Source organism: Hypomesus transpacificus, chromosome 9 (assembly GCF_021917145.1).
Source record: "Hypomesus transpacificus isolate Combined female chromosome 9, fHypTra1, whole genome shotgun sequence".
NCBI classification, from domain to species: domain Eukaryota; kingdom Metazoa; phylum Chordata; class Actinopteri; order Osmeriformes; family Osmeridae; genus Hypomesus; species Hypomesus transpacificus.
Window position 1 is genome coordinate 2288035 of NC_061068.1, and position 16972 is coordinate 2305006.

General features: G+C 44.2%; 2 protein-coding genes across 3 annotated transcripts in view; one reads left to right on the plus strand and one right to left on the minus strand.

The window, feature by feature from the left end:
• srpk1b (SRSF protein kinase 1b) overlaps positions 1-10701 on the plus strand; it is a 37180-nt gene extending 26479 nt beyond the window's left edge. Inside the window, exons 9-16 of one of the 2 annotated variants that reach the window (XM_047025292.1) lie at positions 1335-1360; positions 1474-1687; positions 2065-2487; positions 3153-3253; positions 3385-3492; positions 5785-5854; positions 5960-6052; positions 9088-10699. In XM_047025292.1, the coding sequence (XP_046881248.1) occupies positions 1335-1360; positions 1474-1687; positions 2065-2487; positions 3153-3253; positions 3385-3492; positions 5785-5854; positions 5960-6052; positions 9088-9272 (1220 nt within the window). In that variant the 3' untranslated portion in view covers positions 9273-10699. Of the gene's footprint in view, positions 1-1334; positions 1361-1473; positions 1688-2064; positions 2488-3152; positions 3254-3384; positions 3493-5784; positions 6053-9087 lie in introns of both variants that reach the window. The other variant, XM_047025291.1, reaches the window with a different exon arrangement.
• On the minus strand, positions 10432-14538 carry lhfpl5a (LHFPL tetraspan subfamily member 5a). The gene is made up of 4 exons (XM_047025293.1): positions 14274-14538; positions 13546-13957; positions 12265-12501; positions 10432-11223 (listed from the first exon to the last, which is right to left on the minus strand). The coding sequence occupies exons 2-4, from the start codon at positions 13946-13948 to the stop codon at positions 11213-11215; spliced, it is 651 nt and encodes a 216-aa protein (XP_046881249.1). The 5' UTR covers positions 13949-13957; positions 14274-14538; the 3' UTR covers positions 10432-11212.
• Positions 14539-16972: the final 2434 nt, after the last annotated feature.

Below are 16972 nucleotides of genomic sequence, written 5' to 3' on the forward strand. Positions count from 1 at the left end.
GGGGAGCAGGGGAAACAAATGGATGAATGATAACTTTCTCAAATTAAATGAAGACAAAACCGAAGTCCTACTATGTGGCCCAAATCCAAAAGAGAGATACTAACTAAGAATCTAGGAAGCTTAACCCCCTGGCTTAAACCAGAGGTGACGAGTCTCTGTGTCATCCTTGACTCAGATTTGAATTTCAACTCTCACATTAATAAAGTGACCAAAACAGTTTTCTTTCACCTCAGGAATATAGCAAAGGCACGGCCATTCATAAACCAAAATGATGCAGAGAAGTGAATTCATGCTTTTATATCCAGCCGGCTGGACTACTGTAATGCACTTTTCACTGGTCTTCCCAAGAAAACCACTGAAAGACTCCTGCTCATTCAAAATTCTGCAGCTAGATTATCATCCAAAACTGAAAGGAGAGAACACATTAGTCCTGTACTAGCTACTTTACACTGGCTCCCTGTTACCTTCAGAATTGACTTTAAGGTCCTTTTCCTCACATACAAAGCTGTACACGGACAAGTACCTAGCTACATTGCTAACTCCCTTATAAACGACACACCAGCTAGAACACTCCGATCATCAAATGCAGGCCTATTAGAGGTCACCAGAAGCAGTCATAAGAAGATGAGGTGAAGGTGATTTGGCCTTTGTCAATTACACCCCAAAACTATGGAACAAATTACCCATAAATAATAGGGAAGCAAACAGCTAGACATTTTTAAAAGCCAGCTTAAAACCTACCTTTGTACCGAAGCATTTAAGTAATTTTATCTCAGAAGGGTTTTACTACTTTTATTAGTTATATTATAGTTTTTATAGATTTCGTATTTTAATTATTACTTTTATCACTTGTATTATTGTTTTTATTATTTTATGTAAAGCACCTTGAGCTACAATTCTTGTATGAAAAATGCTATATAAATAAAGTCTTACTTACTTACTTGATTCTGTCATGTAGTCATCAGATGACCCTAACCAGCAGATGAGAAGCTGATTTAAATCTCCTGTCTTCCTCTCCTGTTCCCCCCTCTCTCTCTCTCTCTCTCTCTCTCTCTCTCTCTCTCTCTATCTCTATCTCTCTCTCTCCCTCTCCCCCCTCTGTCTTTCTCCCCCTCCCTCTCTCCCACTCACTCACTCTCTCTCTGTCTCTGTCTCTCTCACTATCTTCCCCTCTCTCTCTCACTCTCTCTCTCTCTCTCTCTCTCTCTCTCTCTCTGTCCTCCTCTCCTTACTGTCTCCCTCTCCTCTCTGTCTCTCTCTGTCTGTCTCTCCCCCCCTCTCTCTCTGTCTCTCTCTCTCTTTCTCCCTCCCTCCCTCTCTCCCCCTCCCTGCAGTAAGCACAGCCCCAGCACCCAAACAAGTATGTGTCTCCATCCTCCTGTCTGATTTATGAACACATTCTGTAGACACAAATTCACTCACATATTTACAGGTATACACTTATGGAGCTCTCTCCACTTCTCTCCTCCTCAGATGGTGAAGATATCTAAGAACAGGAAGAAGAAGTTGAAAAGGAAGCAGAGGAGGCAGGCAGAGCTGCTGGAGAAGAGGATTCAAGAGATGGAGGGAGCACCTGCGAGAGGCGAGGAGGAGGAGGAGGAGGAGGAGGAGGAAGAGGACACTACAGAAGCCACAGACGGCAGCCTGGCTGATGCCGGCTCCACACTGCAGGACATCGCCAGCGCAGGTCCATCATCCACGACATGCACTCAGAACTACTGATCTTCTTTCTCCACCTTTCTCCCTCCCTCTCTCTCTCCCTTTCTCCCTCACCACCTCTCTCCCTCCCCCCACCTCTTTTCCCCTCACCACTTCACACTCTCCCTCTTTCTCTACCTCTCTTCCTCACCCCCTCTCTATTAAGCTATGTACATACATGGATCTGGGGTGAGGGGTGGTTCAGGTATTGGGACAGAATCGATGGGCCCATATGCAGTTGTTCCTGTGAGACCAAACACTGTTTTGTGAGCTCAGTGGGCTGAATCAAGTGATGTTGGCCTGATAAAGGAAGGTTCTTTAAGAGATGTAATACAGGATGACAATTTTATTTACTGTATTGTTCAGACGCCGTGACAGAGATCTGGAGTCAGGAGGAGAAACTGCCCCCAGACATGAGGGAGGAGGAGAAGAGGAAGGAGGAGGAGATCAGGGGCGAGGAGCAGGAGAACAGTAAGGAGATGAACTGCAATGGCCACGCACCCCTGGAGAGCAAGATACCGAGGACCAATCAGGAGCAGAGAGAGGAGGAGGACCAGCAGAATGCTAACGAGACCCGGCCTGACCACAATGCCATGACCAGCCAGCCCTACCCAGCATGCAACGGGACAGGTCCTGGTGATCTGTACGACTCCATTCCTATGAGCCCTGACCCTGACATGGAGGGTAAAGAACCTGGAGGGGAGGAGGAGAGGAAGGAGGAGGGGAGGGAGGAGGCAATGGAGCTGGAAGGAGAAGCCAGCAGAGAGGACGAGACGGAGAAATCGAACGGTTTGTGACAGGAAGTTATAAAGAGGGTCTGGGAGTTGACATGCTTTATCTGTTTACAGTAGCTTCAGTACTCGTCTTTTTACTTCCTTTCTCGTTCATGTATTCTGTCTTTCTCCCCTTATTGACCTTCTCTCTGACTTCCTGTTTTGGCGCCCCTCCTGCTACCCACAATCATCTGCTCCCCATGCCCTCCTACTACCCACAATCGTTGGCTCCCTCATGCCCTCTCATTACCCACAATCCTCTGCTGCACAATACCCTCTTACTACCCACAATCGTTGGCTCCCTCATGCCCTCTCACTACCCACAATCCTCTGCTGCACAATACCCTCTTACTATCCACAATCCCCTGTTGCGATCTGTGACTGGATCACACCTTCTCCCTCTTGTCAATTTAACTCTTATTCTCACTCCGTCTCTCTCTCCTTCCTTCCCTCTGGACCTCCCTCCCCGACTCCCTCTTCTCCTTCTCTCCCTCCTCTCCTCTCACCACTCTTTCCCTTCTCCCTCCTCTCTCTTCTCCTCTCTTTTCCCCTCTCCCACCTCCACCCTTCTCTCCATCCTATTCTCTCCTCCTTTCCTTTTTTCTCTCGTCTTCCCTCTCCCTCCTTTTCTCCACTCCTCTCCCTTCTCCTTACCCTCTCCTCTCTCTTGTGTGTCTTCAGCCTCCATGACAGCAGACAGCCTGCTAGTGAATCCGTTGGAGCCCCAGAATGCTGAGGTGCTGCAGGTGAAGATGGCCGACCTGGGTAACGCCTGCTGGGTGGTGAGTCTGCAGGAGGATGACTGTTAGCTACCAGACCTGTTAGATTTGTTAACGTGTCCATCCTTCCTCATTTTTCCCTTCTCTCTCTTCCTCCCTCCCTACATCCCCCCTCCCCCCCCCCCCCCCCTCAGAACAAGCACTTCACAGATGACATCCAGACCCGTCAGTATCGTTCTCTGGAGGTGTTGATGGGGGCTGGATACAGCACCCCTGCTGACATCTGGAGCACTGCATGCATGGTACACACACAACCACACAATCACACACACATCACAAGAGATGGGAAGTAACGACAAGTACAAATACTTTGTTACTGTACTTAAGTAGATTTTTCTGGTATCAGTACTTTTTACTAGGGCTGTCAAGCGATAAAAATATTTAATCGCATAATTTCATATGATTAATCGCAAAATTATTCAATCTATTTAATCTGGTAAAATGTTACCCATTTATTTTTTATATAACATTAAAAGGGTGTACTTAAAAACTTCAAATAGGCCTAACTGGATGATAATGTCCATAAAACCAGTTCAGATGGTACAAAACTTAAATTGTGAGGGAGTTTTATTCACGCACAAACTATACTGCTGTATAATAAACATCCACAAAATTAGACTTGTTCTGGAATATAAAATACATTTAAGACACGTTGTCTCATAGCCTACTATGATATCCTGCTCCATAATATTCAAATCTCACTCAAACATACTTCAAATACTTAAGCAACCACAGATTGACCTTAATATTGAACAATACAGTTTCTATTTTGTTGGACCCAGTCAGCTGCTCGCTTCTTTTGCGAGTGTTGTCTGTCATATATTGCCGAGCGAACGCTGCTGCTGCTACCGCTAATGCTGCTAACGCTGCTAGCTGTGTGCTTTGCTTGCATGTGATAGTTTAGGCTGGAAGTACTCCGGTGATAACTAAACTCAGCCTGACAATCAGTACACCCAGCCTTAGTTTTGTCAACCGAGCTGTCTCACAACTTTTTGAAATGGAACTTCCCATCTAAAAGCCCTCTCTCCATCATTCAGCTACCGTCAGCAGTTGAAGTCATGTGACGACGGGTGATTCCCAGTCAAAAAGAAACCTGAGGAGGAGGGAGACAGGAGATTATAATCATCTTTTTACACAACTTTTAACTTTTTACACAACATTTCATTAGGGAATAATAATATATATTTTTTTTTTTTGAAAGGTTGAAAATATCGTTTTGAAAAAAATGTTTCTAAAGGTTAAAGATTCTCAAAATGTTTGCATCATTGATGAGGACTCTACTACCGCACTGGAATATATGTCGCACTTGATATGGGAACAATGATACCAAGCAATGCACGAGTATACTAGCCTGGTCCTAACCAGACTCTCGTACATTTCATTTTTACAGAGGGTCTGGGATCGCTCCATTGACAAACGTTAATTTCCTTGAAGGCGGGTACTCTGTTGAAGTTTAAAACGATTGGATCTGCTCAGAGACACTCTGGATCTGCCATATCCAATCGCTAGCGTTCGCCTTAGCTAACTCCTTCACCACTTACGTAGCTAGCTGGGAAATCAAACTTTTCCCGAACCCTGTGGGGAGGAGGACCACAACATCATGGCCACTAACAAAACTCAGCAAAGATTGTTCTTGCTCCGGCTCTAACTTCTGGATATTCGGCAGCATTGCCACAACAGACCAAATGGTTTTACTTGCACCTTTCTCTGCCGCTATTACTGATCTACAACTCTAACTAGGGCGCAACATCAACGTCATCATTCTCAGCCACTCCCTCTGTTCGCTGACTCCCTCTGTTCGCTGTCAAAAAAATGTCTGCCAAAAAACAACTAATATTCCAAAAGCCCAGACCTAGTACAGAAGCAAAATGTAAAGTATGTTTTCTATTGCCTGGGAATTAACTGGTCTAATATTTACCTCTAAGTTCTAAATGTTTCCGATGGTCCCCCAAACGTAAGTTATTTTTCCAAAACGGTAGCTAGCGAGCTTTAGTTAGCTTCTGGGCTAAGTTAGCTAGCATAATACTTGGAGCAATGCTACTACCATGCTAGTTTTACTAAGCCGCTTGGAAAGATAAGCCTCGCCACCAAAAGAAAAATTTAAAATCGGGGTATAAATTGCGGCTTTATTTCCCAAAAATACGGTATACTATATTGTGCTCTGGTATAAAAAAAAGTTTTGAAAGGTTGGAGAAAAAAAATATCCCCCAAAAGTTTCAGAAAAAAAGTTTTGAAAGGTTGGAAAAAAAGGTTTTGAAAGGTTGAACAATTGTCCATTGCTCTGCTTTAATCTACTCTTTTTAGTTTAGACTTCTGTCTTCCTCTACTCTTTCCTCTTCTCACCTCTCCTTTCACTGTGTGTGTGGAAAAAAAGGTTTGCGTCATTGATAAGGACTCATCACTCTACTCTACTTTACTCTTGTCTCTCCCCCTCTCTGTCTACCTATGTCTCTTTCCTCCCCTGTCTCCCTCTGTTTCTCCCCCTCTGTCTCCCTCTCTCTCTGATGTTGATGGCGTTGTTTTGGTCTCCTCAGGCGTTTGAGCTGGCTACTGGAGACTACCTGTTTGAGCCTCACTCTGGAGAGGACTACTGCAGAGATGAAGGTACTGATGCTACGCACACATATACCTACACACTTTCTCGCTGTGTTAAAGTAATCTCTTCTCTTTATCCCTTTATCTCCTCCATCTCACTCCTCTCACACACAGACCACATAGCATTGATCATCGAGCTGTTGGGAAAAGTACCTCGTAAGCTCATCATGGTGGGGAAATACTCGAAGGAGTTCTTCACCAAGAAAGGTAAACAAACCCAGCTGTCAGGACATCATCACATTTACATTACATTTGCAGTATTCATTTAGCAGACGCTTTTATCCAAAGCGACTTCCAAGAGAGAGCTTTACAAAGTGCATAGGTCACTGATAATAACAACAAGATAGCCCCAAAGCATTGCGGGTAGCCAAAACAAGAAGCACACATTGTGAACAACCAAAAAATAAGTGCCAAAGGGAAGAACCATAAGAGCATGTAGTTAAGCAAGTTACAATTAAACAACATGAATCTTTAAGTGAAAGTACCTGTAGAAAAAGCGAGCAACAGTAAAAATAAAAATAAGATTAACTAAAATAGAATATTTCGCATTTAATACAACAGTTTAAATCAGTTTCCACTAACCAACAAGAGCAACAAGTCTCTAAGCAAGAGTCATTGTGATCCTCATCAACACTGTGTGTGTGTGTGTGTGTGTGCTGTGTGCAGGGTTCTAAATTAACTTTTTTGATCACCAGCCAATTTGGCTGGTAACTTTCTAAAGTTACCAGCCAAACAGAATTTCCACTAGCCAAATTCTTTCCGGTGAAAATAAGAACAATTATGAGTTTCACTGAATGCATTTGATCATTTTATTAACATTGTTGGCATGAAAAACACAGAAAATGAAGTAAAATGAAGCACAGAAGTATGATGCAAGGTTATGTGAAATCACCAACACGTGACTAAGTAAGGACACGATTTATTGTAAATGTACGGTGGCCGACATGTGCAAACGCGCTGCAAACTAAGAAAACACATGCATACAGACAAAACACAAGCAAATTAAGAAAACATCTAATTAATTTGACAACACATGCGTAGCATTCAGCAAACGCGCTGCAAATACGCACAACACAACCAAATACATAAACACGCTGCAAATACGCGTTGCAAAAACGAAAGCACGCAAACCAAGAACGCTGCAGTACATAAACGCGTTGCAAAAACGAAAGCACGCAAACCAAAAATGCTGCATCCAGTTTTCACAACGGAAGTTTTCCAGGCCTCTAGGGGGAGATCCAAGTGGAACATCTTGATTTTCGACCCCATGGAGCGAGATAGAAAGAGAGAGCATATGAAAAGTTTTTACTAACATCGAAGTAAGTCTTTTGAAAAACTGTAAAAGAGGAGGGGCACATGAATACAAAAATGGATACTAATCTTTTTATGTTGCCTCTTTACTTCGATTTTGGTCCCCTTATTCAAAACAAACTTCTCATCTGCCCTCTCTGGTTCGAAAATCACGCTCTTCCACTTAGCGCTCCTACTAGAGGCCTGGAGCTCTTCCGTTGTGTTATCTGGATGCAGCTTTTTTCTGTTTGCATTTGTTTTCGGGGTTTGCGTGCTTTCCTTTTTGCAGCGCGTTTCTATATTTGCAGCGTGTTTATGTAGCCCATTTGGTTGTGTTGTATGTATTTGCAGCGCGTTTCTATATTTGCAGCGCGTTTGCTGAATGCTGCGCATATGTTGTCAAATACATGAAGCTGTTTTCTTAATTTGCTTGTGTTTGTCAATTTGCGTGTGCTTTGTCTATATTTGCAGCGCCTTTGCACATGTCGGCTAAAACGTCCATTCGCATCATGATGAGATTGACTCCTGCCCATGCATTTACATTTACATTTAGTCATTTAGCAGACACTCTTATCCAGAGCGACTTACAGTAAGTACAGGGACATTTCCCCCGGAGGCAAGTAGGGTGAAGTGCCTTGCCCAAGGACACAACGTCATTTGGCTCGGCCGGGAATCGAACTGGCGACCTTCAGATTACTAACCCGATTCCCTCACCGCTCTGCCACCTGACTCCCATTTACAGTAACGTTTTGTCCTAAGCAGGCTTTAATTAAACTGACCCAATATACTCTTTATTAAGAACAGTGTATTTACATTACACTAGACTGTGTCAGTAAGCAACATAATTTTTCTTATGCGTAGACTACATGCGGCAATCCTTACAAAACATGACAACATTTTCATTGTCAAACACAAGCCATTCCCGACCTGTCAGCCATTTGGCATTACATTTTCTTTTCTTCGTTTCTCTAGTGCTATCAATATCCTCATCCCCTGCCTAGTTCCTCTTCTCGCCCCCAGAACTTTGTCCTAACCACCGCAGCATTAAGTTAACTTTTTACTTTACTACTCTAGCTAGCTCTTATTACCTTCTATGATCCGCTATGCTTCGTTTGACTTCTTCCTTGTGTTTGCTGGTGGAAACTCTGTTCGTTTCCACGGTTTCTCGCGCCGGTTTCACTTCAACTGCGCGCAGCCAATGGGCTATAAAACGTTATCACGTAGCACGTAGTGTTCATGGGAAACTCAGGAAATACTGCCAGGGGGATAAATGACCGAGAACCATGCCGAGAACAGCCTTATGTAAATTCATGTAATGCCTCATGTATCACCGGCCAAACTGGCTAGTGAGTTTTTATTAACACCCGTTAATTTAGAACCCTGGCTGTGTGTGTGTTTGTATTTGTGACATGTGGGGACAAATGTAGGAATACACACCAACAAAGTCAGGACATGTGTAGAAGTTGTGTAGAAGTGAGGACAAAAATCCATGTCCTCCTTTTTCTGAGCATGCCACAGTGCTCTACAGCCTTAAAAAAATACCTGGTGCAAAATTCTCCTTAGTCCGAAATGTACACAATTTTCAGAATTAATCTGTGTAAGCGTGTATCCTATTTTTGCTCACTCTGTCACACCAACTAGGGGACGTGTGTGGTACTACGCTAAACGCACACACACACTCCGAAAGTGACGTCAGAGATTTCTTACATTTCACTTATGAAAAATCCACACGGTTAAGAAATCGAAGTGGCTATCAACGTTGCCAGTGGTTGTCTATGAAAATGTGTTGGCTAGCAGTAATAGTGTGTGTGCGCAATAATAAAGTAATACAACAGGTGTCTTGTCCCAGGTGGTTTATATAAACACAGTAGATACTTGCGCATTTGATCTGGACTTCCTGTCCATAATACTGGTCTTGTCTCTGTGCTCTCTCTGTATGTGTGGATGTATAGGTGATCTGAGGCACATCACTAGGCTAAAGCCCTGGGGTCTGCTGGAGGTGTTGGTGGAGAAGTATGACTGGTCCAGAGAAGAGGCCCAGACCTTCTCTAGCTTCCTGCTGCCCATGTTGGACCTGGTCCCAGAGAGGAGGCCCACGGCTGCAGAGTGCCTCCGTCATGCCTGGATAGCCCCCTAGAGGCCCCTCGCTGCCCTGCATGCTGCCGCATCATGGGGATTACACATGAATACACACACACTTTTAGACAGGATGATGTGTAACAGCAGATACATGCCCTGTAGAGGGCCTGTGTTTGCACATCATGCTCTCATCACCCCCTTGTAGACACACACAGAGACTGGCTGATGAACTCAGTTGACGCCCGTCAGTAACTCAGCTACCAGAGGACCCAGGAGCACCATGTCATCGTCCTGCCGTCTTTAGTCACCTGCTTGTGTCCCCTGTCTTCTCTCTCTCCATCATGTGTTCTATGTTTCAATCAGAGATCCTTCCTCGTAAGTTCAGGCTTGTCAGTTTGAAGATATGAGAACGTGAGGCTCTCAAAGGAAAGGCTGGGCTACACACACCCTCATCAACAGGAAAACACTGTTTGCGACCTCAACATTAGAATATTAGTTAGTTTGTATTTTTTACATAAAGAAATAGGAAACCTCATTTGAAACCTGAAGAAAGGAGTGTTTTGGTGTGTAGGACTAGGTGAGCAGCTAACTGGGAGGGGATGCAGGTTGGGTTGTCTCCCTTTTATTCTGGTCCCTGTCCTCTAGTCCCTGTCCAGAAGTCTCCCTCTAGTCCCTGTCCAGAAGTCTCCCTCTAGTCCCTGTCCAGAAGTCTCCCTCTAATCCCTGTCCAGAAGTCTCCCTCTAGTCCCTGTCCAGAAGTCTCCCTCTAGTCCCTGTCCAGAAGTCTCTCTCTAATCCCCGTCCAGAAGTCTCTCTCTAATCCCTGTCCATAAATCTCCCTCTAATCCCTGTCCAGAAGTCTCCCTCTAGTCCCTGTCCAGAAGTCTCCCTCTAGTCGTGAACAAGGTGTAACAGAGAATGGCAGGTGTCAGTAAATTTTTTTTTTACATGACTGTGTAAACGACATTTCCTGTAACCGAGGCTTCTCTCCTGATTATCCTGGATGAAGAACACCAGAAGCCACACGTGCGACTGGTTCCCACACGTATCTTGTACATGTATGTATCAGTTAGCCAAGGTGCTCTGTGTCTGCAGCTTTTCTGAACAGTTTCTAGAAGCAGATGTTGTCTACTTTCGTTATAAAGGTTGGGTGTAAAAAATGAAAACAATAATTTTGAATGACATTTGTAGATGCGTTGATGAGTTTTTGCAAATTGCTGCATTTTAAAAGCTTATTTTCATACTGTGGCCCTTCCCCCATCAACATGCTGTTACAACAGTATTTGAAGCCAACAAACAAAAAGGATTGTGCAGATACTACGGTATGAAGGTTGTTCACCGCTCTACCAGGAAACAGGCCTCCAGTGGTCCACCCCAACCATCAGCCTGCTACTGTCTACAAAGCACAACTCTCATAGTCTCTCTCCCTCTCCTCGCCCCCTCCCTGCATTTGATTGTAAAACTATTAAAACAAAGACCTTTTTCTGTAGTTGAGAAGAATAAAGATTTTGAAAAAGCAGAACAGTGTGTGTGGGTCTGGTATGAACAGTGTGTGTGTGAAGCATTGCTGGAACGATCTTATGCTGGGCCAACTTGTGTGGTTTAGGGTTAGCTATGGGTTAGTTGTTCTAGCTATGTGGAACATCGGCCTACATATGATCCGTCAGTTAAGAATGAGGAGCCTTTAGATATTTAGAATTTATTGTCACTGACAAATCTGTATTGCTCCAAGGTGTTACTGCATCAGGAATTCTTGTTGCATAATTATTTTGAATGTTAATGTATTCAATCAATCTGAACTCCATGTCTATGATCCAAAAATAAATTAGCTTAAAACTTAGTAGATCAGTTTCTGAAACATAACATTATTAACTCATGTTCATGATTCACTCTTTTAGGGGGAATTACCGTAATGGCGATCTAATAAGTTCTCAACCAACTGATCATATTTTTTCAACTAGAGTTGACAAAAAAAATCTCAATCTTCAGTTGGAGATGTCAGGCATCATCTGAAACGAAGAGAAAACATTTCTGTCAAACATGGAGTTGAAAGAAAAACTTGTTATAACTTGTTTGGGTGTACAATTTTCAGTTTATGAACAAAGACAAGTCACCCTTCTGTACAGCCCCCTAACCCTTTTGTACAGCACCCTGTAGCTTCTCACAGACAGGAGATGTAATCTTGTTCCCGTACACCGTATTAGTTTGAGACAGATGTGCGTACCACCCAGTTATCAACCAACATTTGGATAACTCACACACACCCGTGCTCAACATCTATTAATACGTTTCTTCACACGCATGTCTGTTCTGGGAGGTGGGTGAGATGTATATTTAATGGTGGCTGCTGTTTGAAGTTGGAGCTTGTTAGTGTGGAGGGGACTGCTCTGGCCTCTGATGAGGCTGATGTGGACCGCAACCAGAAATGGCTCAGGATCGCCTCGAATGGTTGGAACACACCGCTGGGGTTGGAAATGAGGTTAGGGTTAGATGTGTGTGGCTTTTCTAGTTCACATCCTTCAAGTTTTTATTTGGGGAGCTGCTGAGGAGCTTGTGCTGCTGAGGAGCAAGTTTTGTTTCACCTCCTTACCTGTCATTCACTAGTCCACCCTTTCCCCTGCTGCTCTTCAAACCATCACCATTTTCATCTGTCTAGCTGTTATACCCCTGGAAATGTCATGCGATCTTATACACCTGTTACCTGTAACACCCTCCATCCCTCCATCTGTATCCTATAACACCCTCCTCTCAACCCGTCCATCTGTCTCCTATAACACCCTCCTCTCATCCCTCCATCTGTCTCCCATAACACCCTCCTCTCATCGCTCCATCTGTCTCCTATAACACCCTCCTCTCATCCCTCCATCTGTCTCCTATAACACCCTCCTCTCAACCCGTCCATCTGTCTCCTATAACACCCTCCTCTCATCCCTCCATCTGTCTCCTATAACACCCTCCTCTCATCCCTGTCTCCTATAACACCCTCCTCTCATTCTTCCATCCCTGCCACCCCCTCCTCTCATCCCTGTCTCCCCCTCATCCCTCCGTACCTTTGCCCTCCACCTTGAAGTCGTCTGGCAGCAGCTTGTCCTGTCGGTTTCCCAGGCTGAAGGCGAGGAAAGAGAGTATGAGTGAGTCCATGATGCTGATGATGGCCAGGATGTAGGCCCAGCGCACTGTGCAGTTCCCCAGGGTGTACTTGTCTGTCCGCTGGCCACACATGCGCTTCACCTCCTCCGAGTCCCAGCCGTCCGGGTAGATCATGCAGCCAATCACCATACAGGTACCTGCGGAAGAGGGGGATTAATGGTTGTTATAGGGTAGGAATAATGGTTCAGGTTATGGTGGCGGGTATGATTTAAACTAAAGTATACTGAATGATAAGTTTGTTAGTTTTCTAAAAAGAATTTGTGCACGTGGACAAATAGTTACACACACAGCAGCTGTTGCTTAGCAACTCCAGACGGAGCAACTTGTTCATTATTCAGTGAGATGCTGAAGGTCTCACCTGCACATGCTGCTGCTGACACCTTACCCCAGGAAACATGACACTCCTTCAAACACACTCACTTTCTCCCCAGGAAGGGAAAGTTGGAATGGTTTAACCTATCTGGCCTGAACTCGACAGTGTCACTAGTTGATGTAGGTAATACTGGACTGAACCATCAACACATTCCACGGCCGTATCTCAAACTTTTTCTCCGAATGAGAACCGTTGCCTTCAACGGTTGAATACATTCAGATGTTCACAATCATGAGAGGTGAGAAGGAACTTGGCATGACGTATCTGAGGTATGCATGGTGCTGAACTGCTGGAGTGGGAGAGCAAGACTTGACAATAAGTCTGAATGCTTCCTGCTGTCTGCTGGTTTGCATGACCTCAATACAAGTTCTACTGATATTCTGCTGTTTGGGTTTTTAATCATCAACCTGTTTCACGCCAACTTTGAGTTGATTGAAACTCTCAGAAAATCTATTTGGGCACTGAACATCTGTTGATTTCATTGTGTCCTGGCTGTTATGAACACTCTTATCACACAATCACACAAGTGGACTGGTTGGCATGGTGAATAGTTCTGGTGTACCATTACCAGCAGATGCCAGGAGGGAGCAGGTGTGAGGTGAGAGGAGGAGGAGAAAGTGCAACAGGATACTCAGACTCTCCAGTGAAACTTGTAATATCTGCTGGTAGATGTTGTAAAATGTCAACAATCTTATATTGTCAGAATTTGGAAAACAAACATTTGAATACAACACGCATCACCGGCCTCCTCCCCAAAATAAAATGAAAATAAATTATTATCTGCTTTTACCGCACATGGGCTACTTACAGGAGGCCAGCTGCATCCAGGCGCAAATCTTATAAACGCTTCCCGCGTTACAGAAGAAAAACAAGCTGAAACAAATGATGCTGCCCACTACGAGCAGCATCGAGATCCCCACAAAGAACATCGCCGTTTTGAAGGCGCCGGACGGGATGGAACCGAAATCCAGCGCGCTTCCTTTGCAGGTGAGCTCCGAGGTCAGCGCGTTACCGATGCAGTAGTGGAAGAGGCCGAAATACCCGGCCTGCGGGGTGTTGACGCTGTCTCCGATCCAGTAGGGCTGGATGAACACCACCACGGTGATGATGGCGAAGCAGATGGTAAAGATGGTCCAGAGTACCCCGACTGCACGAGCATTACGCACGTAGTTGGTGTGGTAGATTTTAGCGGCTTCTTGAGCTGGGAGCATGATGATGGGCTGTAATGGACAGAAATATCTACGAATTAGAAAAATGAATGGAAAACTACAAACTCAAAAGATAGGCTAATATCAAAGTTGAAAAGCGCTGAAAAGCAGTGGCAAGCGTGGATGCCTTGAACCCCTTTTTACTTAAAAACTAAGAGAATTTAACACCAAGTTTATGAGTCTCCGTCAAGAGACAGAAAAGGACCGTCCGTTTCTTGGTGTTCCGGTCTGCTCTCTCACATTAATGTAACCTAAGTTTCAAATTAACTGCGTTTACAATGTCCAGCGTCTACATTTCTTATAGGCCTACTGCTAAATGTTATTTCACCTTTACACTTGAAGATGCAAAAATCTTGGAAATACGAAGAAGTGCAAATTTTCGTCGCCTTTTCTTGTTGTGCACTGACGCACACTGCTGGGCAGTTTAAAGCCATGGAAAGCTCCCGTTGTTGATAACGTCAATCGATGACGAGTTGCCTATGAGTCGTCATACACACTTGTTTCACGTGGGACCCATACATGTTTTATCATCGGGTTTGTCTACCTCCTCTGTCCAACACAGCAGTATCCAGGCATATGTGTCAAGAGGAGGCGGCAGGAGGAGCCCTCCTGCTGCTGAAGCAATGAAACGGCAGGCCATTTCCCCATGGTAGCCAATACATCGTGTGGTTCCGGAGAATGGTTTATTAATGGTACGTATGACAGTAGTATGACAGAACTAAGCTTGTCCGACGGAAGTCTATCTTTTGATAAAAGATAAGACAGAACATTCCCAATTTTTGAAACCCAAACTTAGGCTAGGCATAGACTTTCTTTTAAGACTTCACATGGTTTTACAAACATACAACAGTAGATGACGCTATAAGGTAGCCACCATGTATAGGCCTAATAAGAAATACGTTTCAGGACAAATTGACTTAAAAATAGTAATTATCTCAAGATGATCCATCATTGTTTTTTTACAGGGCATTAGCCATTTGTTTTAAACAAATTAGCCTACCACTCCGTAAATTATTTTTACTCCCTGTCCCATCTACGCAATTACCCAAAATGCTTACCGAATGTAATTACAAACCGAATTTGCATATCAAATTAGTTTGCCATTTTCCAGTTAACGTTTGTTACAATAGCATGTCCAGATGCGCTTGTAAAAACCAAGCCAACGTAAAACATAATCATGACAGTGAACGAGAATAATGGGCCCACAATATTAGCCGTCACCTGTCTCATCGCATAATTTCACAATACATCTCAGGACTATTAATACAAATAAACGCATGAGACAAATCGAACAATACCCTCGTGGGAGGGGAGGGGTCAGTAAATCAATAAAATGCTCGCGCTCATCTGCTCCATTCATGCCCTCCGCGCGCTGCTTCTCATGAATAGCCAGCAGACACGCGCCGCTTGATGAACGGAAATCACCATCTGTTTCCGTAGATAGTCCTTGCTCCAGAGGGGTGTTAAATGTCATTCAAGTATGGAGAGGAGGGAGGGGGGGGGGGGGGGGGGGGGGGGGGGGGGTAAAAGCTGATTAAAAGCGATATAATGATACGGTTTCTTGATTATTTTTTAAAAGTTAAAGCTGTCGATATAAGTAATTTAATTTGTTTTATTTAGAGGCAGTAGCCTAATTTTGCTTGAGGCAATGACCAAGGGTTTTTGTCTATCTTTTGACTATCTTTTGGTTTATCGGCTGTATGTATTATCAGATCATCTGATTAGTACAGTGCAGTAAGTAGGCCTATGTCCGTGAGTTGCCTTTGCATAGTATAGCATCTGTCTATCTTTCAACATTGAATGACTGTGTTGACGTTAAACCTCTACTTTGAAATGCTAGAGACAGTAACTCCTTTGAACAGTAGCACCCACCGGAACCTAGATTCTTATCAGCCAATCCCTGGAGGCAAGACAACATGTTTTGAAGTGGTGATGCTTCCATATGAATGGTGACTAGTTTAGACTAAGAACCAATTGTTTTGAATGAGAACACAAAAAAAGTATGTTTTGGTGGGGGGCGTGGCTGTTTTCATAATAACTGTAGTGGCATAATAACTGTAGTGGCTTTTTGTCAGACTGTAGCTGTGTGTGTGTCTGTGTGTGTCTGTGTGTGTAAATATGTGCATGTGTTCATATGTGTGTGTGTAAATATGTATGTGTGTATGTGTGTGTTGACATGTGGCACACTCTCATGTCATTGCTTTCAGCTTTATGGAGTGGCAGCTCTTCTGTCGGAGGTAAACCGTTTATAATCAATCAAGTTACTGTGCAATCAAATTTTCGATTACAGAATGAAGTGAATCAGCATGTAATGGAGTGTATATGTGTGTGTGTGTGTGTATGTGTGTGTGTGTAGGGCTGACAGGTCTATGGTCCCAGAGCGGTGTCCTGTAGTTCTCAGTTGCGTCCGTTTCATAATGAGAGGAGAGTGGACATTAGCGACCGCTCAGTCTCCCTGCTAGGAGGGACAATTCTGGACGCTCCCTTAATGGCGCTAGCTAGCTCTATCTGTCTGTGTGTGTCTGTCTGTCTCTGTGTGTGTGTCTTTCTGTGTGTGTGTGTGTCTGTCTCTGTGTGTGTCTCTGAGTGTGTGTGTCTCTGTGTGTATGTGTCTGTCTGTGTGTCTCTCTGTGTGTGTGTGTGTGTGTAGGACAAAGAGGCTTTTTGTCTCCTCAGCATCTCTGGCTCTCCCCCAGACGACTTTAAACTCTGTTGCCATAGAAACGAGGTATGGGATGCCCTTAAGATAAATGGGTTTAGGGAGGGGGAGGAGACCATGGGGAGGGAGACAAAGGGGAAGGGAGGGAGAGGTGAGGGGGAGGGAGAGGTGATGGGGGAGGGAGGGAGAGGTGAGGGGGAGGGCTGAGACCAAGGGAGAGACCACACCCAAATCAGTCGCAGAAATGGTTGATTCTGTAAAAATATTTTTGATTCTTGGAGTATTGGTACTGTACACTTCAGATTTTTTCCTTAACTTAACCTACAAAAAAAGCAGCTTCAATTAGAAATTCTGCAGTATTTTCTCTG

Excerpts from the sequence above, each read along its gene's own strand:
- lhfpl5a (XM_047025293.1), bottom strand. The coding sequence starts at position 13,948 with ATGCTCCCAGCTCAAGAAGCCGCTAAAATCTACCACACCAACTACGTG. Across the intron at positions 12,502-13,545 it reads CTGGATGCAGCTGGCCTCCT|GTACCTGTATGGTGATTGGC; the intron begins GTAAGTAGCCCA and ends CCTCTTCCGCAG.